At 35.8% G+C, this 27,796-nt stretch overlaps 1 protein-coding gene across 5 annotated transcripts in view; it reads left to right on the top strand.

Annotated features, from left to right (window-relative positions):
* The window catches only part of ATP6V1H (ATPase H+ transporting V1 subunit H), a 161,596-nt gene that overhangs the window by 61,162 nt on the left and 72,638 nt on the right, over window positions 1-27,796 (top strand). For all 5 annotated transcript variants that reach the window (XR_005380955.1, XM_038579304.1, XM_038579305.1 and 2 more), the window contains 2 exons: window positions 11,942-12,039; window positions 17,259-17,451. Coding sequence is in view for 4 of the 5 variants with exons in the window: in XM_038579304.1 (XP_038435232.1) it covers window positions 11,942-12,039; window positions 17,259-17,451 (291 nt within the window). In the remaining variant the exon portion in view is untranslated. The remainder of the gene's footprint in view (window positions 1-11,941; window positions 12,040-17,258; window positions 17,452-27,796) is intronic.

The raw sequence follows: 27,796 nt of genomic DNA, 5'->3' as shown, positions 1-27,796 counted from the left end.
GCTGTGAAGGACTCGGAAAGGTAGCAAGTGCAAGTGAGGAAGTAAATTTTCAGTTTTATTTAGTTTCTAACATTTTAAAGTTTTTTTTTTTTTTAAGATTTTATTTATTCATGAGAGACAGAGAGAGAGGCAGAGACACAGGCAGAGGGAGAAGCAGGCTCCATGCAGGGAGCTTGATGTGGGACTTGATCCCAGGTCTCCAGGATTACGCCCTGGGCCGAAGGCAGGCGCAAAACCGATGAGCCACCCAGAGATCCCACATTTTAAAGTTTTTAATCAAAATATGTATCACATGCCATAAAATCCATCCATTTGCAATTCAGTAGGTTTTAATATCTTTAGGGTTGTGCAGCCATTACCACAATCTAATTTATATATAAATATAAATATAAATATAAATAAAAATAAATAATAAATAAATAAATAAATATATATATATATATATGAGTTCGATTTGCAAACATATAGTATAACACTCAATGCTCATTCCATCAAGTCCTCCCCTCAGTGCCTGTCACCCAGTCACCCAATCCCCTTGCCCACCTCCCCTTCCACTGCCCCTTGTTCATTTCCCAGATTTAGGAGTCTCTCATGTTTTTTCACCCTCTCAAATTTTTCCCACTCATTTTCTCTTCTTTCCCTTATAATCCCTTTCACTATTTTTTATATTCCCCGTATAAGTGAAACCATATAATGATTGTTCATAGAAAACCCAAAAGACTCCACCCCAAGATTGCTAGAACTCATACAGCAATTTGGCAATGTGGCAGGATACAAAATCAATGCCCAGAAATCAGTGGCATTTCTATACACGAACAGTAAGACTGAAAAGAGAGAAATTAAGGAATCAATCCCATTTACAATTGTACCCAAATGCATAAGATACCTAGGAATAAACCTAGGAAGAAAGGTTTATAAAAGAAAATAGGAATAAACCTAACCAAAGAGCTAAAGGATGTATACCCTAAAAACTATAGAACATTTCTGAAAGAAAGTGAGGAAGACACAAAGAGATGGAAAAATATTCCATGCTTATGGATTGGAAGAATTAATATTGTGAATATGTCTATGCTTACCCAGGGGATTTACACGTTCAATGCAATCCCTGTCAAAATACCATGGACTTTCTTCAGAGAGTTGGAACAAATCATCTTAAGATTTGTGTGGAATCAGAAAAGACCCTGAATAGCCAGGGGAATAATGAAAAAGAAAACCATGTATACAATGGAATATTACTCAGCCATTAGAAATGACAAATAGCCACCTTTTGCCTCGACATGGATGGACCTGGAGGGTATTATGCTGAGTGAAATAAGTCAGTCTGAAAAGGACAAACATTATATGGTGTCATTCATTTGGGGAATTTAAAAATTAGAGAAAGGGAATAAAGGGAAAGGAGAGAAAATGAGTGAAAATATCAGTGAGGGTGACAAAACATGAGGGACACCTAACTCCAGGAAATGAACAAGGTGTAGTGGGTAGGGGAGGTGGGCGGGGGTTGGGGTGACTGGGTGATGGGCACTGAGGGGGGCACTTGCTGGGATGAGCACTGGGTGTTATGCTATATGTTGGCAAATTGAACTCCAATAAAAAAAAATAAAATAAAAAGAAAACCAGATCCGGGGGCATCACAATGCCAGATTTCAAGTTGTACAAAGCTGTGATCATCAAGACAGTGTGGTACTGGCACAAAAACAGACACATAGATCAATGGAACAGAATAGAGAACCCAGAAATGGGCCCTCAACTCTATGGTCAACTAATATTCGACAAAAGAGGAAAGACTATCCACTGGAAAAAGGACTGTCTCTTCAATAAATGGTGCTGGGAAAATTGGACAGACACATGCAGGAGAATGAAACTGGACCATTCTCTTACACCAGACACAAAGATACACTCAAAATGGATGAAAGTTCTAAATGTGATACAGGACTCCATAAAAATCCTAGAGAACACAAGCAACACCCTTTTTGAACTTGGCCACAGCAACTTCTTGCTAGATACATCTAGGAAGGCAAGGGAACCAAAAGCAAAATTGAACTATTGGGACTTAAGATAAAAAGCTGCACAGCAAAAGAAACAGTCAACAAAACTAAAAGACAACCTACAGAATGGGAGAAGATATTTGCAAATGACATATCAGATAAAGGGCTAGTATCCAAGATCTATAAAGAACTTATTACTAAACTCAACACCCAAGAAACAATCCAAACATGAAATGGGCAGAAGACATGAACAGAAATTTTATGGCATTCTTAACACCTCAGAAAGAAACCTGTAACACAGTAACAGTCATTCCTCATTCCTACTCCCCACTCCCAACCTCTGGCAAGCACTAATATACTGTCTTTCTCTTTCTGTTTCCTCTGGCCATTTCATAAAAATAGAGCACATAGCATGTGCTTGGTCTGCGACCAGCTTCTTTCACTTAGCATCATGTTTTTAAGTTTCATGCGTGTTTCAGCATGTAATAACAGTATTTTTGAATTAGAGAAATGAAACTTAGTTTTTTTGGTTTTGGCCAAATTTCTTAAATTGTTTTCCGTGGCAGTTCTAATATCCTTTTTATATGAAGTTATTTTTACTGTTTTGGCTTTGTTTATAATGTAATGCTGTGCCTATGTGGCTTTTCAATGTTCTAGATGAGGTAGGATACTTTAATGATTTAGTTCTTTACTACTTTGTTGTTAAGTACATCAAAAGTGCTACCCAAGTAGCAGCGCTGTGTCAGGAATTTATACAGTTCATGGTTGTTATTTAACTGTAGTCTGCTCTGGCTGGTGAAGTCTGTGAGGACTCAGAGTAATTTATAATCAGTTATGTGGCTAAGTTTCAAGAGCATTATTATTTAAAACAATTCTTGGAGGATTTTCATTATCTAAATGCCTTTTATCTTCTTGCCACAAAATTAATACATCTTAAACATTGGGGATCATTAAAATATATGTACAGAATGAACACTAAAGAGGGAAGATAAGAATCTGAGTTTTGTTTTTCTGATCAGATTTTTAGAAAGATTGTCTGGATGTATATTCTGGCAATACAAAAGAAAATTAAGTGGTAAGGTATTTCAGTACAAGATTTTCTTTTACAAATCATTGTCAAACATAGCACTTATAACTATAATAAGTAACCTAATATTATGCATTAGATGTGTTCTTGAAAGTTGTATACAAAGCACTAATTTATAAAGGAAATACTATTTTCTCAAGTTCACAATTTTTCTGTAAAGAATCTCATTACATGGCTGAGCCAATTAGGTTGAAAGCAATGCTTGAAGGACATTTAGAAATTTGCAAATTAAAAATGAAATTACTTTTTTTTGGGTAAAACTTAAGTCTAAGGCTGAATTATCTTAATCTAGGCATTAATTTATTCTTGGCATTTTCTGAGTTTTGACCAGAAGATCTCTTGAGTAAGCCAACTTGAAGAGAATCCTTTAGCTAATTTTAGTTCCTGCGTATGAGGTAGTAATAATATATCTTATGATTGTTTTGTGCTTGTTGAACTGATTTGAGTTCAGATTTGAGTAGATTTTTTCCCTTTAATTTGTTAGGGCTGATATTTCCCTTTATTGATGATAAAACAGTTTTGAAGAATTTAAGTGATTTGCCAGAGATAATTTGGCAAAACTGGTAGTCAAAGCCTCTCTTCTTCTCCCTTCCTTTCCTTGTCTTTCTTTCTTTGTCTTTCTTCTTTCTTTCTTTCTTTCTTTCTTTCTTTCTTTCTTTCTTTCTTTCTTTCTTTCTTTCTTTTTTTCTTTTTTCTTTCTTTTTCTTTTATTATGTCTTAACTCACACAAAGTAAAATGCACAGGTTTTAAATGTTCAGCTGAGTGAATTTATATGTCCTATGTTCTCCTGCTCAATAATTCCTTTGGCTGAACTCTCACCAAGGTTATTGTTATCATGGTATCTATTACAAGTGATGACTTTTGCCTAATCTTGAACTCTATTGTAGTATAATCAAATACAGTATGAAATCTTATGTATCTGAATTCTCTTGCCAGTATTGTGCCAATGAGTTTCATTCATGTTGCATTTAACAGAAATTCATTCTTTTTATTGCTATGTAGTAATCCATTAAATTATTATTTTTTATTCTCTTGTTAATGGATATTTTGGGTTGCTTCTAGTTTTTGGCTGTTGTGAATAATCTTGCTATGAACGTTCTTGTACCTGTCTTTTGGTAGATGTAATCACTGTAATCACTATGTCTGGAGCACTTAATTCTAGGATAGAATTGCTGGGTTGTAAGGTGTATGTAAATTTAGTAGATATCACAAATCAGTGTTCTAAATTGATTTACGTGTCCATCAACAAAGTATGAGAATTTCAGTTCTAGTCCTTACTGACATTTGACATTGTCTTGTGTTATTTTTTAAAGTGAATGTCTGTGATAGAATTAAAAACCACACATATATATATGTACACTCACTTTTTAGTTCTACAAGAAAAGATTTGTGTAATTGTCATGAAACATTAAATACTTTTGATACTGTACAAATCAGCAGTCCTCATGTAAAACTGGCTTCTGGAATCTATTTTAGTCAATTACATGTTTGAAAAGTTTAACTTGGTGTTTCACTAATTCCACTGTAGTGTGTATTTTTACTATCTGTGGGACAGGTGCTTTTTACTGCACTTATTTTAAGTGCCCACGATTCCAAAATTTAAGTGAATATTATCTTTGCTCTTTCTTATTTAGTTTGTACTTAAATCCCAGCATTATGAAGATGAATATTGAGAATTTGTCTATAAAAATTTTTGTAACATTAGTTTTACTTTGGTACAATATCATTGTAGTTTTTATGTTTATCTTTGGTTGCCTGCTTGCTTTGTAATTCCTCAGTTCTTGAATTACTTTGTAATTCTGCAGAATATGGATCTCTGAGATCATATTTGCCATGAAGGTGAATTTTACCAGTTGCTCTTTTCCCTACAGTGTGATTATTCCACCATAATACAGGAGAGTTTGCATTTCAGCAATGCTGGAAAGTTTCTCTTAAATGTGTTGAGAAGTAAAAATAGCTTTTCTCTACCAGTGAGGTTTGCTGCAGTGAAAGAGCATATTGTGGCCAATTCTCAGCCCAGCATGTCTGATGCAGCACAGAGAACTCTAGCTCAAGTGTGAAGAGAGTGAATTCCTAGGGCCAATCCAAGATTAACACACTATTTTAATTCCAACAGATTATATCTCCTTTTTAAGGCTCATCTGAAAAATTGGGTATCATAAGATTTCCCTTTATTTTTAATTTTAATTTTGTGTTTAAAAATGCTTTGAAAAATGTGTTAATAAATTGTTTTTATTAAAAAATTCTTTCTTTTTTGACAGTGTTTTGATTAGTTGTGAAGGTTAGAAATATTTTGATTCTGGAAAAAACAAAACCTTTACCTTAAAGAAAAATGCTGGTTGGATGACATTTAAATAAATAGTATTCAGGAAACAATGCAATGAGTACCTAAAAATATTTTTTTTGTGTGTATGTCTTTAGTTATTAAGTCATTACAAATACTGGTAGTTTTTGTTTTGTTTTGTTTTTTAATGGAGAAGTGAGTTTATTTATTTATTTATTTATTTAAAAATGAGAGTGTGAGCATGAGGGGTTGTGGGGAGGAGAAGCAGAGGGAGAGGGAGAAGCAGACTCCCTGCTGAGCAGGGAGCCTGACTGAGGGCTTGACCCCAAGATTCCAAGATCATGACCTGAGCTGAAGGTAGCTGCTTAACCAACTGAGCCACCCAGGCGCCCCTACTATAGCAATATATATATTATATATTTATATATATATATATACACTATATTGTACATTTATATATATACACTATATTATATATTTATATATAATATCTATTATATACTTATATATAGTATATATAGCAATATATATTTATTTATTTAACTATAGCCATTTCAATGAAAATTATCATCTAGCTAAATGAGCTCTTTTACCATAAATATTTTCTAGTAAATAGGATGACACAAAGTACAGCCAGAATTGACTGACTAAATTAGTTTTCAAATGAGATAACTTAAAAGAAAATACTAGACAATTATATAAGATCCATACTATCAAACAGATGTAGTTTTGGCTCCAAAAAGAGGTAGAATAATGATGCTATATTATATATATTTCTGCAGTATTGATTGTTACTAGGATAAAAATTTCAGCCAAACTTAATCAAACCATATCTTTTAGAGTCCCATTCATTTGGAATTTGTGTAAGATAGAAAGTTTGTATTTCTCATGTTTGTTCATTCAATCAAGAAATATGTATTGAGTACTTACCAGATACAGTGCATGGTGCTGAAAGTGTAGCACTGAACAGGATGGGCAGGACTCCTGCCTTCATAGGGCTTCATTTTAAGGAGGACAGCATTAGACAAGTATATGGTTATTTTAGTATCCTTCTGGCAATGCATGTAAGAGAGAGGCACAGGTCCTTCGAGTGTGTAGTGAGGGGCCTCATCTGGGGCCAGTTTGCCCAGGCTTCCTAAGGAAGTGGAGAGATGAGGCCTGCGCCTCCAGTGGAGGGAAGTGTGTGGAGAACATGGACAGAGAAGGGAGAGTTGGCGGTGCTGTAGGAGTGCAAGTGTAGGGAGAGCGGGGAGATAGAAGGCAGGCAGGCCAGGGCATTAAGGGCCTTTGAGACCACATAGGGTTTTAGAACTTTTACTCGGCAGAGGGAACCCATGGAAGAATAGTAAGAGGGGGAGTCATATGGCATAGAGCAGCCATGAGAAGTGCTTGTAAGTATGTGGCCCTGGGTCTGCCATACTGCAGCATAAGCACCATTTTCCTCGATTGCTGTGTGACTTGATTGTTACTTTCCTGGATTCTGTCACTTGTCTGCTCAGCAGTGAGTCTCCTCCAAGGATTCTACTTAAAAGAGCACTCATGTCTCCCTCTCTGCATTGCTGGTTCCTCCCCGCCCCCTTTTTTTAATCCTATTTCCTTTTCTTAATGGTATTTTTGTTGTATTGAACTTGTCAGACTCTAGAACGCTCTGTAATTTACTTGTTTTTGTGTACTTTTCCTCTTTCTCCATTGGACTGTAAGCTCCCTCAGGGAAGGCAGTGAGGCCTGTTTATTCACAGCTATGTGTCCAGTGCAAGAACAGTGTCTTGCACATAGTAGGCACTTTGTAAATATTTGTTGAACGGATTTTGAATACAGACTTGTAAAACATTTCTGGGGAATAGTTGATGACTTAGAATGAAGGAAGCCTTATGTCCCTTAGTTTCTGACAGTCCAGGCAGTCTGAGTTTGTAGCTGTCAAACATTTGATTATAACTGCAAGGTCAGATGGGCTTCTTCATATTTGGTTGTATTTTAACTACAAAAATATTTGAAAATAAAGTGGAATCCCTTCTACATACCAGATGGTATAAGCAACCAGTATATGTTGTTGAATGAAGGAATACTTCATCAAAGTTGAGAGCACAAGTGGATTTTAAATCTTTATATAGATGATTAAAAATGCAGTAGATCTCTAAGTATATGACTTCTTAAATGGAAAAAGAAAATTACAAGGGAAAGTTATAGTATAATCTTATTTGTATTTTTTATAAAAGATGTACATCTAATGCATAGAAACTTCTGCAGTTTACAGAGAAATCTACTTTTTTTTTAAAGATTTTATTTATTTATCCATGAGAGACACACAGAGAGAGAGGGAGAGAGAGAGAGAGAGGCAGAGACACAGGCAGAGGGAGAAGCAGGCTCCGTGCAGGGAGCCCGATGCGGGACTCGATCCTAGGTCTCCAGGATCACGCCCTGGGCTGAAGGTGGTGCTAAACCCCTGAGCCACCCGGGCTGCCCTACACAGAAATCTACTAATTGTGATTGCATCTTAGCAGTGGTAGTGAGGGATGATAAGAGGGAGGTTTTTATTTTATGTTCTATGTTGATTGGATATTTTATCATAAATATGTACAAAGAATTTCATGTAAAACTCAGGTCAATTAAAACAATGTACACAAATTTTTTAAAAAAGATTTTATTTATTTATCTGAGAGAGAGAGAGAGAGGGATAGTGAGAGAGAGAGAGAGCATGAGCAGAGGGAGAGGAAAAAGCAAACTCCCAGTTGAACTGGGAGCCTGACACAGGGCTCAATCTCAGGACCCTGGGATCATGACCTGAGCTGAAGGCAGATGCCTAACTGACTGAGCCCCTATATACTCTTAATATTTGCACACAAATATTAATGAGGTTCCATACTACTTGTCAAGTCATACTTCTAGTTCATAACTATACTTAATACCCAGAAGCTGATCATATAGGCAAATGTCCTTCGGAGTTCTGAGTGTAGGAGTCAGCGAGACTCAGGAGACTTATAAGTCAGGGAGAGGTCAGCTGGAAAAGATAACACGCTGGTACAGCTCCAAGGGAAGGCACAGAGATGCTCTTCCTTATTTGATTCTTTCTTGTGACATTTCTGTTTGGAAGGAGCACTATTTGATTATCTCAAATACTGCTTCATCAGTTTGGTGGTTTTTGATATTGTCCTGTAAGATAGATTATTTCTCTGCCTTTCACTTCTTGTTAAGTTTGTCTTTGAAATCTTGTGAGATTTCAGGATTTTCTATTAGCAATTACAGCTATTTCAGGAATACTTTTAAAAATCTTAATAGAATAGGAAATTCAAGCAAAAATAAAAATATATCCAGGAGGAAAAGATCAAGATTGTGTCCATTGAACAGTATGGAGGATAGTAGTACATTTTTATATTATTATCATGGAAATCAGCTTAAAGGAAATGATAAAATGCAATTTGGGGCCTTCTACATTTTGTCCTTTAAAAAAAAAAAACTAGGCAGAAAACAAAAAATACTTCTCTTGGACAAGGTATATCTTAAAACTTTAGGTTCTCTATTTCTCCTCCTAAAACCAAATAACACAATAAAAAAAGATCAAGTGGAATGAATAGTTAATTCAGTGAACAAACATTTTTAAAGTGCTGGGGTTTTTGGTTTGTTTTTTCTTTTCGGTTTTTCTTTCTTCTTTTGCCAGGGATTATGCTTAAATGTTGAGATTAAGAAAGACTCCTCTTTTGCTTTCTGGTCAAATGGGGATGACTAATACACACACACACATATTCATACACACACCAAAGGATTTACAATAGAGATTTATATGTGGCACACGAAAATGATTAATTCCACCTGGAGAAATGATCAGCAAACATTTGTTGACTATTATATGACAGATACCATTGAAAACTCTTTTATATACAAACTAATGAAATTATACTGACATTCCATGGGATTTGTTGTATTATCCCTATTTTATAGGTAGAAAGCTCTTTCAAGGTTACGTAGTTTATAGGTGGCTAAGTGTGGCAGGCTGGTTCCAGAGCCTTTGTTCCTAACGATTGTATACTACTATATACTACTACTGTACTTTATGCTACTGCTTTTCTTTCATGATGGAGGAGTTAACTGTTGATCTAAGACTTGCAGTAGGTGAGTCAATTTGAATGGTGACAAGAATGGGGGAGAGCTGTTCAGTTAGTAGTTGGAGATTGAGATCTGGTTCTCAGGTTCTTTTCACTCTCAGGTGAAAGTAACTGTTGGAACTGGCCTTTTAAGATCACTTGTTATCCTAGAATTTGACATATTAATGAGGTGATAAGATCCAAAAGAGATAACAATTTGGTGATAATTATTTCAAGAAACCTTCATGTATTAGGAGGAAGAAAGATGGAGAGATTGGTAGAAGCTTTAGGGACAACACTAAGATGGGAAAGGATTGAGTATATTTAGAGGCTGAGGCGAGGAAGCCTATCAGAGACTGAAGATGTAGAGAGGGGTCTGATGGATGGAGCATCATTTGGGAGGAATGAGATATAGACTTTGCTGGGGCTGAGGGTTGTGGACAGGAATAAGTCTGCTGGTCTCCTAGGTGAGAGAGTGGCAAGAATGGCTGTAGGCATCATTCAGTTTGAGGGTGAGATGTTGGCAGCTGGTGAATCTAACCAGTGGTACGTATATTTTCTCATACTGCTGAGAGTAAGGGAAGAGAGTAGGACACTGGGATAGTGGTGAGTTGTGGGTAACTGGGGAATGGCAGAAAGAACAAATCCATAATTGCTTGTTTGGCTTTGCAGGATTGTATGATTTTCTCCAGCAGTATTGAATTACCTTTGTCTGGGAGTAGAGATGGTGACTTGTTGGCTTGATGGAAGGCTGATTATTTAGAAAGAAATTTGTTGAGTAATTTTATACATGAGAGTAATAGGGCACATGTGAGTGAAAGATAAGGAAGTGATATAATAATTCAATCATTTGCCAGTGTTGCCTTCATTATATACTTTGAAAGTGATTTTGGGAATAGTATTTGGACTGCTTCATTATGTATAATAGATGCGAGTACAGTTTTAGAAGCGGGATCTTTAATATGCACATTTATAATGTGAGTCTGGAAGCTCTATGACAATGAAGAATCCATATTTGAAATGTATCATGTATTTCAACATAGTATAGTAAAATGGACACAGAAAAGAAAGGCTTAGTGAAACAAGACATTTTTGTGTCAAGAGGAAATAGATGAAAAATGGAAGAGAAGAGAGTGTCCTAGTTGCGTTTTTATTCATTATATGTAGAAACCTTGCTTAGGCTATCTTTGCACAAGAAAAATGGAATTCCTCTTTCATAAAGGAATACTACCTGCTGACTTAATTGGAAAAATAACATATATTTTTTCCATTATGGAAGATTGTTTTAGAGCTGAAAATTCACTCTTTTTTTTTTTTTTTTTTGGGTCATTTCTGCTAATGTTTTGAGTTTTCAGGCAAATTATATTACTGGATGCATAGTGCTTTTGGGAAGCTATATTCACTACTTTCTAGGTAAAATCTAAGATAACCTTTTCCTGATACTTTTGACAATTTCACCAAATGTACTTATATTGTAATTGAATGCTTGGAATTTCCTTAAAATTTTAGGTTTTATGAACTTTGAATTAAAACACAGAGCGTAGTAGCATCATGTATATTAGGTTTTGTGAATTTCTATAACATTCTTGATTCTCTCCTTTTCTTTCTTCCTTTTTATTTTATTAGCATATTCGTTAAAGCTAGAGTCTGAAAATTCTTCTTGTCTCTCTGTTCTTACAGATGTTAGGCTCATGGTAAATACTTAGAGAAGAGCCCAGGCCAGGTGTTGCTATTAGTTTTGCTAAAATGTAGGTGCCTGCATTATTCCTGGGGATATTATTCTTGTTTATTTCAAGTTCCAGATTTTACTGCAGTTTCTCTAGAACTGTGCTATTGAGCTGATAGTTATTAAAAATTATAGAGCAAAGGTCATTTTCAAATGTTTAATTAGACTTTTTCTATGCTCTGTATATATGTATTTTTAAGTTCCTATTTATTGAATTTCTACAAAATATCTAGCTGTATGCTTAATGAATAACAGTACCCCTTCAGGATGCTTGAGGATATCATCCTCATTAAGGACAGAGAAATTGAGTATTGGAAAAGTTCAGTGACTAACCTCAGACCATTTAAATATAGGCCCATCTCAAAGCATACAGTTTTATCTTTTTAATTTTATTGTCGTTGTTTGATATTTCTAGGATTATGAAGAGTAGTGTCATCTCTATAATGCCTCTTTCCAGGACTAAGTGAAACATTGCAAGATAACATTTATCAAGCCATCTCAAGGATATAGTTACTTTGTTCCTTGATTTCCCTGACTGTGTGTTAAGTAGTCTTGAACCATGTAGGTTTAATTTGGCAGAGAAAACCAACTGCATTTCTAAGAGGTAGAGAGGAAAACAAAAATGGAGATTTGACTTTTGAAAAAATATTAGGGACTTTTGGATGTTCTGATGATAAGAAACTCAATTAAAAAAAAGTCCAGACTTTCTGTATGTGCATGATCTCATCATGTATTTAAATACTTTTCAATTTTAAAACCTTGTACTTGTTCTTGCATAGAGTTCTCAGTATGTGCAGTGTGTTGCTGGGTGCCTGCAGCTGATGCTTCGGGTCAATGAGTATCGCTTTGCCTGGGTAGAAGCAGATGGGGTAAACTGGTGAGTAGCCCTTTTACTTTGAATGTAGAATGACATTTGAAAGCATCTCTCCTTGACATTTTCCAAGAAATTAAAACAGTTAATCATCTAAAAGAAATACATTTTTCCATGTCTGTTTAACAATAGATTATGCTAACCTTCATGGAAGTCAGTAACTACTCAACGGAATATCTCCCCTTCCCCTCACTTGACCTGTGCTATTTAAGAGGCTAAGAACTTTGAAAAGCCTACTGCTTGATAGAACAAATTATAGGTATTCAGAATAGAAGAACAAGTATGAAAGTATTTTGTGGTGAATGCAGGTAAAAATCAACAAGAAAAGGTCTTACCCAGAAGAGTGAATATAACCTATTTTTTGTAATGCTGTGTAATTAGTCTCTGTGGGGTCTTAATTTGCAGGTCCAGAAGCCCTGAAAAGCTATCCTCTCAGGTTAGCAAAGGTGCTTATATAACAAATTATGCACTCCCATCTCCAAACAAACAAAATTCTTTTTTACTACCAAAAAGCCAGTTTATTTCTTAATAATGAGAGATCTCACTGCTCTTACTCTCTGGTTAGTGAAGACCTTGTTTATGAAAAACCTATACAGGAAACTAAAGCAAACTTTGTCAACAGAAGTTTGCTTGATGAGCAAGAAGAGTTGATTAAAGACTTCTGATGCTGTGTCATCAGACATTAGACTCTACTAGGCTGATGCCTCCATCTCCAGTGTAGGGATACACCTGCTAGAGGAATCTCAACTAGTATTTCCATTGCAACTTCCTCAACTAGGTTACTTCCACAAATGGCTTTTCTTATGACTTGCATAGAATTGTCATGAAATGCCCATTTACCATTGATTCAGTAAATTAGTAATCTTTTCTTTCTTTTCTTTTTTTTTAAGATTTATTTATTCATGAGAGACAGAGAGAGGCAGAGACACAGGCAGAGGGAGAAGCAAGCTCCCTGCAGGGAGTCTGATGTGGGACTCCATCCTGGATCCCAGGATCACGCCCTGAGCCCAAGGCAGATGCTTAACCACTGAGCCACCCAGGGTCCCAGTAAATTAGTAAATTAGGCAGAGAGAGAAGCAGGCTCACTGTGGGGAGCCGATGAAGGACTTGATCCCAGGACCCTGGGTTAAGCATCTGACTCTTGATTCCAGCTCAGGTCATGATCTCATGATTGTGAGACTGGGTCCCATGTCAGGCTTTCTGTTTAGAAGGGAGTCTGCTTGAGATTCTCTCTCTCTCCCTCCCCCACCCTCATATGAACCATTTCTCTTTCTCCAAAAACTAAAAAAAAAAGATTTTTTTCCATGGTAAATCTTTTTGTGGTAAGTGAATTTTAGTGCACAAATGTCATACAAGATGAAAGATAACCATCACATACCCTTTTAGCAAAATGGAATGGTCCAGGTTCTGGTTGCAGAATATTGTGTTGAAGGCTTTCATGATGAACCACTAAATAAGTGAAAATACCGTATTTCCTTTTTTTTGTCCTTACATATTTTCACTTTTTGATTATTGAGTTTGAGAAAATGCATTTATGATACAGTCATCTGGGGATCCCTGGGTGGCGCAGTGGTTTGGCGCCTGCCTTTGGCCCAGGGTGCGATCCTGGAGACCTGGGATCGAATCCCACATCGGGCTCCCGGTGCATGGAGCCTGCTTCTCCCTCTGCCTGTGTCTCTGCCTCTCTCTCTCTCTCTCTCTCTCTGTGTGACTATCATAAATAAATAAATAAATATATAAAAAAATATTTATGATACAGTCATCTGAAGACAGAGTTTGAGATTTCACTTATATGATCAATTGCTTCATCATTGTTAGAGAACAGAATGCTCTTTGCTTTCAACTTCTGGTTCATCTAATAATTATTACGAAAATGCCTTCCTCAGGTCTGTGCCATTATGGATGGAAAATAAAAAGTTCTGAATTCTTTGAATTTCATTGTTCATACAGTGTTAAGAGATTTAGCAGAAGGACTCAAGGGACTCCACATGTAGTCATTCTCATGGCTGGGATTTATTTCAGAGACACAGTGGATCAGGCTGAGTCTGGAGGAATCCATGTTAGACTGACTTCCTTATGTTCTATCCCTCCTGTGGGGGTCACACAGCATTTTTTCTCCAGCAGCAAAAATGTGGCAACATTTGTGTGATTTTTCTGCCCAGGCATCCCCCCTAGAGACTCAGCACCCATGGTTTTTATTGGAGATTTGTCAGGTAGTCCCCACCTCTAGCATGCAGGAAAACTTCAGACTCCTGCAAGGACAGCAGGTGTTCAGTATAAACATAAGCATATTGTTCGTGCATACAACACAGGTACAGTGACCTGCCTTTCTCATTTAGGGAAATTTTTTATATTTATATTTATATTATACAAAAAATACATTTTTATTGTTCTTTGGAAGATCTGTAAAAGAATAAAAATCATGAAACAGCTATTTCTACAAACAGAATTGCTAAAAAAAATAAGCTCAATACTAAAATTTGGTCCGGTGGATCCTGATGATATACCGATGTTAAGCAAACATAGCTGTTCTGATTACTGGCACTTAGTATTTTGAACAACAGGAAGCAGTATTAACTGTTCAATTCAGCAGCAAGAGCAGGGACAAATAGAGTCTAGAATACTCCGTGTTCAGCCTGTACATTTTGATATAATAATGACTGCTAATTAGATTAACAGTAATAAAAAAAAAAGAGACCTTTGGGTTGAGGGCAGGCATAAATAAAGATATAGTATGTTAACTTGTTGATAATATTGCAATAAAAAAACTCACTTAATCTTTTCGTTTTTAAAGAAACAAAACCTGTACTTCCTACATGTCCTTTTTTTGTTGTTGTTGTTGCTGTTGAGAAGCCTATTATGTGGGAGCACCCGGGAGACTCAGCCTGATTTAAGGTTCAGGTCTTTGTCTCAGGGCCCTGGGATTGGGCTGTCTGTCAGGCTCTGCGCTCAGTGGGGAGTCAGCTTGAGATCCTGTTTCTCCCTCTGTTCCTCCCACTGCTTGTGCTTTCCCTCTCTGTAAATAAATAGATAAAATCTTTAAAAAAGCCTATTATGTGGATGATACAATACTATTTCTAGATGTTTATATACTTATGTGAGATCAAAAATGTACTTTGCATTGTCTTGCATATTGACTTCACTAGAAAGTCTGCTGGTTAGCATTGATTTATTAAATACTGGAGCAAAAGGGGGCTTTTCTGGGATAGTTGCCTCCATAGATTCAATTGGTGTTGAAATATTTTGAAAGTGTAAAGTTGTAGATAATGAAAATAGTATATAAATGAGAGGTAAGATTTATTCTGAATGTCAAAACATGACATTATTGGGTGATATTGTGTAATGAGGTGCAAGGTGCTCATGGTTGTGAAGAGCAGCACCTAGCTAAAGGTGTACAATTCAGCTAGGCAATCAGCTGTTTGTCTCCCTATGCCCTGTATTGCCTTGATTTCTTTTAAGACCTTAATTAAAAACAAAATGGAACACTAAATAATTATTTTGGCTCATGGACCTTAGCCTTCTAGTTTTGGACTTGATAATTTATTTTTTGAGCTCTCTGCATACTGTTATACTATATATTACAAGGAATACAAAGAAACCTATGGTTCCTTTTCTTTTAAAAAATTGTAATCTAGTTGGAAAGTATTACATAGCTAACAAATGTAGCATTCAGATTCTATAAGTTTTTCAATGACTAAAAATAAAACTAAACTCATCAGTTTGAGAGGGACAGCAGAGACCTAAATGGGCTGGATACTGACTCATCCTTCATTCCCCAGGGTCACTTCCTTTGAGAATCCTTCCCTCCCACTGCTCTAGACTCTGAGTTCCTTGAGAGCATGGGCAGTGTCTGTCTTTGCCACCATTATGTCTTTGTGCCTTGCACTGTACCTGCCATAAAGCTCTTCAACAAATGTTAAATTACTGTATTTAGGTTTATCTTGGGCCCTTGTGTCCTTTGTATCCCCTTAGCACATTTTCATGCTCCACTGTCCTCAAGAGTTAGGATTCCTGCCCCCATGGGAAACTCTTCTGTATTCTGGTGAATATTCTGGTGAAGTTTATTTTGCTTCATTGGAGTGTTTCTTATGGTTAATATTTGGATGTAGAAGACTTCCTTATTTTTTCAATAGAATCATATATATTGTAGACAGATTTTGAACTCTGAAATTTCTCTGCCGTGTTCATCATTGTTGACTGCTGCTTCCTTTGAAACCTTTCTGTCTTGGTTTCAGCAATAGTGTATTGGTCCAAAGCTCTGTATAACCCCTCTGGTCATCTACAGATTTTTTAAACAGAGATAATATAATATAAAGAACTGTTAACTAGGTATACATGTTTATTAGGTTTCTGAAAACAAAAGAACTCTCAAGTGTCAGAGAGGTAACAAATAGATACTTCCCCTAAAGCTAGGGAACAAAGGTAAGAGATTGGAATTACTAAAATTTACGTGCTTGTGTTCCTGAACTCAGAGGAAGTGCCTCATAGGTCAGGGACCCAGATGGCTGGTGCTGTTATTTTTGAGAGTATGCAGAGAGGCTATTTGGCTGACACTGTTGCAGACTGAATTCAGCTGCTTTCCACGAGAAAGCACCATCTCTGCTGCTGAGGTGAGGAACTCTTGCTGGAGTGATACCTATAGGAGAAGGAAGCTGACAGGACAAAGCCTTTTTTACCTCCATCTTGGCAGTCAGTCTCTAGCAGCTCCTGTCGGCAGATCCAGCTGGAAGAGCAGAATGAACTGTGGCTCCAAGTCCCAGCCGCAGTATCACAAAGAGAGGGACGCTTACTTTAATAAGTGGAGCAATCAGACAGCAAAAGGAAATTAGTATTAGGGTATTAATAGAATAGAATGACTTGATTTTGCAGTTTTTGAAACACTGACACCAGTATTAAAAACAAGTCTTAAATAACAACCCCAAATAGAAAAAGTGTTAAGGGAGAAATCAAGCATGAGAAAATTAAGGGCAATTCAACAAATTTATGACTGTATATAAATCACAAAAAATGGAGAAATGGCACAAATATAAGCCTTCCACTAAATTGTTAGTTGTAGATTGTAAAATTACATTTAAAAATTTATTAGACTTTTTAAAGAGCAATTTTATGTTAACAGAAAAATCAGAAGTCAGAATTCCTATATATACTTGCCTTTCCATAATTTTCTGTTATTCACAGCTTGCACTGTTATAGTAAATGTTTTGTTAATGTGTGTTCCTTTTCAGCATAATGGGAGTTTTGAGTAACAAGTGTGGCTTTCAACTCCAATATCAAATGATTTTTTCAATATGGCTCCTGGCATTCAGTCCTCAAATGTGTGAACATCTGCGGCGTTACAATATCATTCCTATCCTGTCCGATATCCTTCAAGAATCGGTCAAAGAGAAAGTGACAAGAATCATTCTTGCAGCATTCCGTGTAAGTGTTTTATAGTATTTTTTTAATGGTGTGTGTGTGTCTGTGTATGTGTGTATGTGAGGCATTTTCCCTGTGGAGTATATTTGAGGGCTTTTAGCAGGTGGGAAAAAATTGCTTGTTTTCCATGTAGTTATGAAACCATTGGTGAACATAGAGTGAAATCTCACTAATTTGTATTGTGGCATGGGGGAGTGGGATTAGGGAAAAACCATTTGAGTGGATAAAATATATGAGTTATAGAAAACTTATAGGAGATGTAATTGTATGATGTTCATGTAGAGGAAATCTCTTTCTGTTGCAGTGCGTTCCAAGACACTGTTATGGAAGTTTTTCTCTTAAGGGGCCCTTATTTTAGTATAGAGTTGTATTTCAGGTTCTGGATCTGCTGATGAGCAGTTTATTTCCAAGGCAACTCTAAAGATACAGAATCATTTTGTATAGTAAAGTTGTCCTATTAGGATATTAGAATTTGGGTGATTATTTAAGTCAGCTCTCTCCCTTGAACAGATGAGGGAGTTGAGGACAAGAGGGGGAGCAGAGTTAGAATCTTAACCCTAGGTCTTATGGCTGCCAGGCAGCTGTAACACAGAAATAAAGTATGTTAATTGGTTGCCCAGACCTAATATATTTATTGTAGTAATTCTGTGTTGATTACATTGTTGGTCACCTTGGGATTTAATCTGGCTTCTGAGGGATGACTTGGCCAACCTAGTGTCTTTTAAGAATGTTACCCAAGAGTAATAATAGTGAGCAGTTCAGAGAGTGCTTACCCTGTGTCATGCATCGTTCTAAGGCTTTCCATTTGTTAACTCATTTAATGCTTACCACTGCTCTTATAACATGGTGATTATTATTATTTTTAGTATCATTAATGTTAGTATTGGTCTTCTCATTTTACCAATGGGGATATTGAGACGGAAGGCATGTTGCTGGTAGACATGCATATCCAAGTTATTGCCTTCACATTCTTTAACTATTATTTACTCTTAATGCTTTCTTCAAATAACAGCAAATCAAAAGTAAAGAGTAGTACAAATGTATTGCAAAAATTTAAATAGTGTAGACCTCATATCGGCCAGTCACTAACATCTTTCAGATTTTTCTAAGCACATAGAGATAAATATATAAATAGGTGTGTTATTTTATTCTGTATTTAAAAATAAAATGACATATTAGATATACTGTTCCATAACTTTATTCCTAGCAATACATAATGAGTAGTACGTGTTCATTTTCGTATATGTGGATCGTCACTAATTTTTTAAATGTCCGCATTCTACTGTGTTGATGTAAAGTGGTTTCTTTAGGCAATGTCCTTTTGTTGGGTATGTGGGGTGTTTTCCAGTTTCTTCTACATGTCTGCCCACCTGATGAATATTTCTGTTGGATATAGTTCTATGGAATTGTTGAACCAAATAATAAACTTTTACAGTTTTGATAGGGAACATCAAATCACCTTTCATAAATGTGCAAATTTACATTTCCATCAACTATGTATTGAGAGTGAATGCTTTTCCATTCTTCCTCTTGCATTTCTTTTAATTATTACAGAAGATGAGGTAAAAAGTAAAATCAGGGACGCCTGGGTGGCTCAACGGTTAAGTGCCTGCCTTTGGCTCAGGGCGTGATCCTGGAGTCCCGGGATCAAGTCCCACATTGGGCTCCCTGTGTGGAGCCTGCGTCTCCCTCTGCCTGTATCTCTGCCTCTCTCTCTCTCTCTGTGTGTGTCTCTTGTGAATAAATAAATAAAATCTTTAAAAAAAAAAAGAAAAAATAAAAGTGAAATCATTATTTTAAATTTGTATTCTGTTAATAAATGAAGCTGAGCATTGTTTAATATTTTTATCAGCTATTTATATTCCTCCTATAAATTGCTTATTCATAACATTTGTCACTTGTAAAATTTTACGTGTAGGAACTCTTTTATAGATGTTTGTAGTTAATAATAATAACTAATGTTTATTGAGAGCTTATTCAGGGTAAGGCACTATTCTGATTGCTTTAAATGTGTTACTCATTTAATCCCCCAAGAACTCCATGCCATAGGCATTAGGCTGCACGAGATTAAGTAATTTGCCACAATAGCTAGGAAGTGGCAGAGCAGGAATTTAGTCATGCTCCTAACCATCATGCTTAACCTACCTTTGAGACTGAGAATAATAAATGTTATAATTTTTATTGAGTGATTTTCATACATTGTCTTATTTAATCTTCATGATTATCCACTAGGCTCTATGATTACTTTTATTTTATAGATGGGGAATCCAAGATTTGGAGATTGATTCCTTAGTAAGCAATAGGATTGGAGTTTCAGTGAGCTCTGTCTGGCTCCGAAGCCACCATCTTAACAGCTGTCATCTCCTTTGTTTCTTTTCTCGGTGCATTTTCTCAGGAACCATAAGAGTGACATTAAAAGGTCCTTTGAAATAGAAATTCAGATTCCTTACTTGAAAATACATAGTTTTTCATGTAGAAATTGTTCTGTGGCCCTTGAGAAGTTTATTCTTGAGAAATAGGTAAATGTGATACCTTCTATGCCTCACCATACTGGTTTTGCCATTAGGTTTTCTAAGTGAATTGTGTCTACGTGAGTTGTCAAGGTAAATTTCAGTCTAGTCCAGATAAGGTAATAATTAGTTCCTAAATCAGAGCAGATTGTATTAATGAGTATTTTAGTAGCTAAATTGAATGTACTTTTTCTTCTATTTGAGTGTTTCATTATCCATATTTTTTTCAGTAAAGATGAACAGTTCTTTGCTGAAGAATTCCAATGGTCTCCTTTCATTGCTACAGCTGAGTTTAATTCACAACCAAGTTTTGAGTCCCTTTTATATTTCACACATTATGCTAATCAATAGGGAACACAAATGCCTGTGATATATCTTGACATTGAAAGTCTTATAGTTCAGTAAAGACAGAATATGTAAATAAATAATATCAGTTCAGTGGAACATTAAGTAATGTACAAGAGGAAAAATAGTATAAAAGAGGTAGAGGGTAAGATAAGGGGTTTAAGGAGAAGTTTTAAAGAGGAGAAAGCTCCAAGAGATTTTGGAAAGATACCTAGGAGTGTTTTGTACTAAGGTGGAGAGAGGTTGATAAATGTTAACAAATAAGCTGACTTCTAGAATTCTCAGTAATTTGTTCTTGTAGATTGATTATAACCCCCTGCCCCCACCCTGGCAGGTGAAGTGAATATTAAGGGAATAAATAGAGCACCTAAGTCTGGCTCTTGAAGATACAGTCCTGACTTGTGGCCATTTGCTTTCTGAAGGAACAGACCTACTCTGTAAAATGGAGCACTTGCTTTGCTGATCTGTGTTATCCTTCCAGGCACAAATCCTTCAGCCATCCTGTCACTGAGTCACCCTAATGTGTATTCATACTCTGGGCATCACTCACCAAAGCCCAGTGTCTTTGAACAGGATTGCTCAGCTCTGCCTGTGCATTTTGAAATTCTATTCATTTTGGTTGAATAGGGATTATATCTTCTCTACTTAGTATATTTATTTTCTGAAAGCTTAAACCTCTTCCTATTTGATTTGTCTTTGTTTTGAGTTTCTCCCTTGTTTCTTCTTTCTGTCCTGTGGTAGTTATAGGAGCCTTTATTTTACTACAACTTCCTATCCCGAATTAAGCACTTGTCGTTAAGAAAATGAAAAAAAAAATTGATCTTTTTCCTGTTTATAAAAACAATATGACTGGGATGCCTGCGTGGATCAGCGGTTTAGCGCCTGCCTTCAGCCCAGGGCGTGATCCTGGAGACCCAGGATCGAGTCCCACATTGGGCTCCCTGCATGGAGCCTGCTTCTCCCTCTGCCTGTGTCTCTGCCTATCTTTCTCTGTCTCTCATGAATAAATAAATCTTAAATAGAAACAATATGACCTTATGGTTAAATAAAGATACTCTGGTGGGGTTCCTGGCTGGCTCAGTAATTGAGCATCTGCCTTCGGCTCAGGTCATGATCCTAGGGTACTGGGATCAAGTCCTACCTCTGTCGGGCTCCCTGCGGGGAGCCTGCTACTCCCACTTCCTATGTCTCTGCCTCTCCCTCTGTGTCTGTCATGAATAAATAAAATCTTAAAAACAAAAAAGATACTATGGAAAAATATTAAGAAAAAAGTTTAAAAATTAAGCATAGTCTCACTCTCAGATATGAAAGCCTATTGATATTTTAATACCTGTAATTTATGATCTTTGTTCCCTTTCTACAAGGGGGATCAACTCTGGATGAATTGCAGTGGGCACTGAAAACCTGAATGGTTAAGAAGGAGTTTGAATTATCATCTCTTTATAGTTTGGGCAGATCATGCTTAGCATCAGTTTCTGCAGAGTGTGTGCACTCGCGTTGGAGGTAGTGTGTGTGCTCATCATGCACAGTGAAGGTCAGGTTCATTGGCTTTTCGGCTGGCTTCTGTACCTTTGGCAAGTTGGCTTAGCCTCTCTGTGCTTTGGTTTGTTCATGTGTCTGGTAAGAGTAATATCATCTGGGTTTTATGCTCCTATGACAATGCCCTTTTAAAAAATAAATGGGGGTTAAATGAATACTTGGCATATAGTAGGCACTCAATAAGTATTTTTGTGACTGTATGAGGGACTGAATTCACAAAAACACTGAAGTAGAAGTATAAAGAGTAGGGCAGTGGTGTTGAATTTACTGATATTTTTATTGGTTTCTTTCTTGCCTGAATTAAATTCCTTTTTACATTTTTGGCTGCTTTGCTTGGTTCTCATATTTAAAAGTGTGATAATAAAATTCTGTGACAGAATGTCTGCTTGCAGCTACTTCTGCATTGAGAATGAACTTGCCCGAGAGTCTCCTACGTCTAGTATTCATAAGTATGTAAAGGTTATTGATATATTAGAATTTTATTAAAATAATCCACTTAGCAAAACTTACTGTGGAACGCAAGACTACAGGAAAGAGCCCCTATTTTCTGTTAATGCATGGACTTTTTTCTAAATTGGAAGCTGTTCCTAAACTTGTCATGAAAACTTGAGAATATGAGATATATTTGGTAATTGCTAAATTGCTCCAAAAGTTAGTTACCCTCAGCTCACTGTTTTTGCAATTAGTAGATTATCCTAGAAAGATGACTTGGATTATTATTATTTTCTTTGTATGACTTTTCTGGGAAATAAATAAAAAATTGTCTAATTAACATGCAAATGAAGTGTTTTTTGCTTTATACCTACCTATCCTGTTTTGTATGTTTAGTTATATTTTTAAATTAAAATATTTATTGCTTTAAATGTTGATGATTGTAAAAATGTATCATAAATTATTTCTTCTGATAATTTGATAATGTCATTTTTTTTAAGGTAAGATAATAGGTGTGAGAGAGAGCTACTATAGAAGTCAGGGTCTTATTTTAGTTGTCTTGTTTCAAAGAACTCTACACTTTTAACTTTGCCTTCAGTTTTTATAAACTTACATTTTTTAATAAGTATTATTTAGGTAATATAGTAAGTGGTTTGAGTTTCTAGTAAGAAATCAGATACTAATGATTTATAGTTATGAGTCGAGATTTAATCTAAAGCTCAGTAGAAGCTGCTTTAAATAAAATATATAAAGTCACTTTTCTATCTGAGCTTCCCTCCAACCTTGCTTAGTATGTTGTTTCTGTTCCTCTTCTCTTTCATTGATTTTCATTTTAGATCATTATTATGTAAAATAAAAGAGCCATTAGAAGCAGGTATCTCTAATATTGCTATATGATAGAAGAGAGGTTTGGTAGATATTAGTTGAATCCTACCTTTGAGAGCCTCCCTCTCTCCTTTTCCCTTTCCTTTTCCCATCCACTCTCCCTGTCATTTTCATGGATTATCTGTTCACTTGTCAGATGTTTAACTAAAGACCAATTATGTAATAGGCAATGTGTTAGTTACTGTGCGAATGGAAAAATGAATAAGATACTTTTTCTCAGGATTTTGTATTGTGTTTAAATGCTTGTCTTTATGGAGTGACTTCATGAAGTCACCATGATGGTTTACAATATAAAAAAGCTTGAGAAGTCCCAAAAAACTATGGAGCCAGACTGAGGTTCTTAGGGTTTTTTTCTTTTTTCTTTTGACCTGATTTGAGAGTTCTTTAGATTGATCATCTACTTTTTAGGGGAAATTTGAGGAGTACAGTAGTGTAACTCTTTTCTGATTTTCCTTTCAGTATGGCGTATTAGAAAGGGTGTAGGCTCTGGAGTAGGTAGATGTAGGTGTGAATTTGGCGCTAGATTGTTGGGAGAGTGGCCTGAACTCTTCAAGTGAATTTCTCTGTCTGTTGAAGGTGCTTAGTTAGTAATACTTAATTCACTTCAAGATTAGGTAAAGATTCAGTGAGATAGCAAGAGCCTAGCAATAGTGAATATACAATTTGTGACTTTTCTTTCCAGAAAAGCAGAGAACGATAGCAGTTTGCCCCTTGAAATCCCCTACCTTTGTAAGTTGCATTCTTGCTTGGTGTTGAACATAGGCAAAGATCCAGAGATGATCTGTTTGATTTAGAAGAGGTGGCATGAATATTTTGCTAATATTTAACAAGATTTAAAAACCTTATTTAAGTTTTACTTACAGTTTCACTTTTGTGCCTACAGCACATGGAACTAGTGATTAGGCTAATTTCTAGGCTTCTGTTGTTTAATTTGGATTTCAGATTACATAAAATAGACCCAATCTGTTGGCAGGAATATTAGTTTTTTAGACCTTGCTGTGCTAAATTTGGGATAGTACAATCATTAGGAGACTATCTTAAGGTCTGAAAATCAGAAGAATACCTTTAGACATCTACAACTTTAATGTACACAACTGAGTTAAAATTAAGCTATCAGTAACAATATAGTAAAACCATTTGACTTATACCATCAATAGGTGAAAAAATGATGAGTCCTTTTTTTCTTTATCATTCTCAAATTCCTATAACCGTTAAAGAAGATTCACTGAGGAGGTTGTTTAAGGATGGTCTAGTCATGTATTTTTCCCACATCTTGAAACTCAGGAAGGAAATTTTTGCGCTGAAGGCTTTAGGAAGCTTGCTGAACTGCTGTGAGCTGAAAAAATTGCTAATTATTTTTTTTCCATTTGGCTTGGTGAATTTTATTTTTGAAAATGTCAATCTCACATATTCATATTAGGTGCTGGACTCCAGGTCTCTGGAAATGTTATTCTACTGGTTAAATTGATTTGTCAATCTTTAGTTCCTAAAATAAATAGTATGTTTTGAGCCTGTGACCAAGAAGGACATTGAAGGTCATATTTGTTGTCTAGAGTTTTACATTTGTTGTGAGTTTTATTTCTCTTTTTGGCTCTACTTAGTTAAGAGCCTACATAATATGTCAGATAATAAGAAAAATCATATTTTTACAACTCAATGGTTTTCAGCAGAAAGGCTTATTAGTTAGAAAGAAATACCACCAAATTGGATTGGAATTTGATTAGTTCTATTAGTCATGATGTTTAATTCACACCCACACACATGTACACATAGACACAGACCTGCACATACCCACATCTTCCTGTGCAGGTGGCCTATAGTACCCATTCCCGAGAGGTCCACCATTAGTTTGAGTGTGTGGGTGCTGTTTTGCCTATTGCTTTGGTATGGAAGTATTTCTGTCAAGAAATTTGATTCCCAAGTCTATACCTCATTCCTTGTCTCAGGGATTTATCTATTTTGCTCATTAAGTACTAGATTTGAGTGACATGTAGTAAGACTGAGACATTTTTAAATCTTGGGGTGAGTGTTTATATAATGATCACAGGCTTTCCCCTTTTTTACTCTGTAGCAGTCATGTAAATATACGAATATATGTAAAAAACTCTATGATACATTGGTTTATTTTTTCCTTTAAACAACCCTGTTTGTATTATGGAAGTGAAGAGGGAAAATAGTCTTTTATATTTATTCAACTATTTGCCATGTTGCAGTTCTTCCTTTCCTGAAGATTCAGCTTTCCATTTGGCAGTGTCATTTTCTGCCCTGCAGAATTTCCTTTAGTTCAGGGCTCATCAGTCTGTAGTAGCTCATAGGCCAAATCTGACCCAACATTGGTTTTTATAAATAAAACTTTGTTGGAACATTGCTGTGCTTATTTGTTTTTTGTTTTTTTTTGTGTTTTATATGTCTGCTTTTGTACTATAATGTCAGAATTGAATAGCTATGATACCTCAAAACGTAAAATGTTTACTATTTGGCCCTTCTTAGAAAGTTTGCCCACCCATGCTTTAGCCTGTCTTCTACCAGAGGTTTGCTGGTGACCAATGATTTTAATTTCAATGTCTAAATATTGTTTGTTTACCTTTATTTTTTGAAAATTGAGATATAGTTGACATACAACATTTTATTTCAGGTGTACAACATAATGATTTGATATTTGTATGTATTGTGAAATGATCATCGTAAGTCTAATAATTAACATCCATCACCACACATAGTCACAAATTTTTTTTCTTGTGATGAAAACTTTCAAGATCTACTTTCTTAGCACCTTTCAAATATACATACAGTATTATTAACTATAGTCATCATGCTGTTTGTTATATCCCCAGGACTTATTTTTTGTAAGATTTTATTTATTTATTTGACAGAGAGAGCACACACAAATATGCGTGTACATAAGCAGGGGGAGTGGCAGGCAGAGGGAGAGGGAGAGCAGGCTCTCTGCTCAGCAGAGAGCCTGATGTGGGGCTCAATCTCAGGACCGGATCACAACCGGAGCTGAAGGCAGACACTCAATTGACTGAGCCACCCAGGTGCCCCAGGACTTACTTATTTTATAACTGCCAATTTGTACCTTTTAATCCCTTTCACTTATTTTGTCTCCCCCTTTCCCTACCTCATTGCATCTGGCAACCACCAATCTGTTCTATATATCTATGAATTTTTTTTTAAATTTTAGTTTTTTTTAAGGTTCCACATATAAGTGAGGTATACACTATTTGTCTTCCTCTGACATTTCACTTAGCATAATGCTCTGAAAGTCTGTCCATATTGTCACAAATGGCAGTATTTCCTTTTTAATGGCCGTATAATATTCCGTCGTGTATAAATACCCATTTACCCCATTTTCTTTATCCACTCATCCTGTGATGGATGATTTTCTTTTAGGGCTTTTTTTTTCTTTTGAAAAAAGATTATTATGTTATTCCTATACCTTGGCTATTGTAAATAATGTAATAAATATGAGAATGCAGATAATCTCTCTATACTCTATTTTCATTTCCTTTGGGTAAATACCTAGAAGTGGAATGACTGGAGCATATGGTACTTCTATTTTTGATTTTTTGAGGAACCTTCATAGTGTTTTCCATAGTAGCTGCACCATTTGCATTCTTATCAACAGTGCACAAGTGTGCATTTATCTCCATAACCTAGACCATACCTGTTATCTTTTGTTTTTTGATAGTAGCCTCCCTAACATATGTGAGGTGATACTTCATTGTGGTTTTGATTTGTATTTCTCAGATGACTTAGAGATATTCTTATGTACCTGTTGGTCATTTGTATGTCTTTGAAAAAATGTCTATTTAGACACTCTGCTCATTTTCAGATCCTTTTGTTGTTATTGACTTGTATGAGTTCTTCATATATTTTGGATATTAACTGCTTATCAGATACATACTTCACAAGTTTTTCTCAAATCCCATAGGATACCTATTCATTTCATTTATTGTGGGTTTTCTTTTCTATGCTATATGGAAGCTTTTAAATGTAGTGGATCTAGGAGATTGTGCGGAAGCTATTTAGTTTGATGTTGCCCCATTTGTTAATTTTTGCTATTGGTGCCTGTGCTTTGGTGTTATATATAAAAGATGGTTGCCAAGACTAAGGTCAGGGAGCTTTTCCTCTATATTTTTGTTTAGGAAATTGACAGCTTCAGGTCTTATAGTTAAGTCTTTAATCCATTTTGAGTTGATTTTTGTGAGTAGTGTACAGTAGGGCTTCAGTTTCATTTTTCTACATGTGGTTATGCAGTTTTCCTAATCCCATATATTGAAGAGACTATCCTTTCCAAGTTGAATATTCTTGGCTCCCTTGTCAAATATTGGTTGACTGTGTATGTGAGGTTTTATACCTGGGCTCTCTATACTGTTCAGTTAGTCTGTGTGTCTTTTTTATGCCATTACCTTCCCGTTTTGAGTAATATAACTTTGTAGTTCAGTTAAATCAGGAAGTGTGATGCCTCCAGCTTTGTTCTTTCTAAGCTGTTCAGGGACTTTTTGTGGTTCCATACAAATTTTAGGATTGTTTTTTCTACTCCTGTGAAAAATACCATTGGACCTTTGGTAGAGATTGACCTCACTAATTTCCATATGCTAAGTTAAATCTCCTTCTGTGTTTATTTAGCATAA

The sequence above is a fragment of the Canis lupus genome, chromosome 29 (assembly GCF_011100685.1).
Source record: "Canis lupus familiaris isolate Mischka breed German Shepherd chromosome 29, alternate assembly UU_Cfam_GSD_1.0, whole genome shotgun sequence".
Taxonomy (NCBI): domain Eukaryota; kingdom Metazoa; phylum Chordata; class Mammalia; order Carnivora; family Canidae; genus Canis; species Canis lupus.
This window is presented reverse-complemented; position numbering and strand designations above follow the sequence as displayed.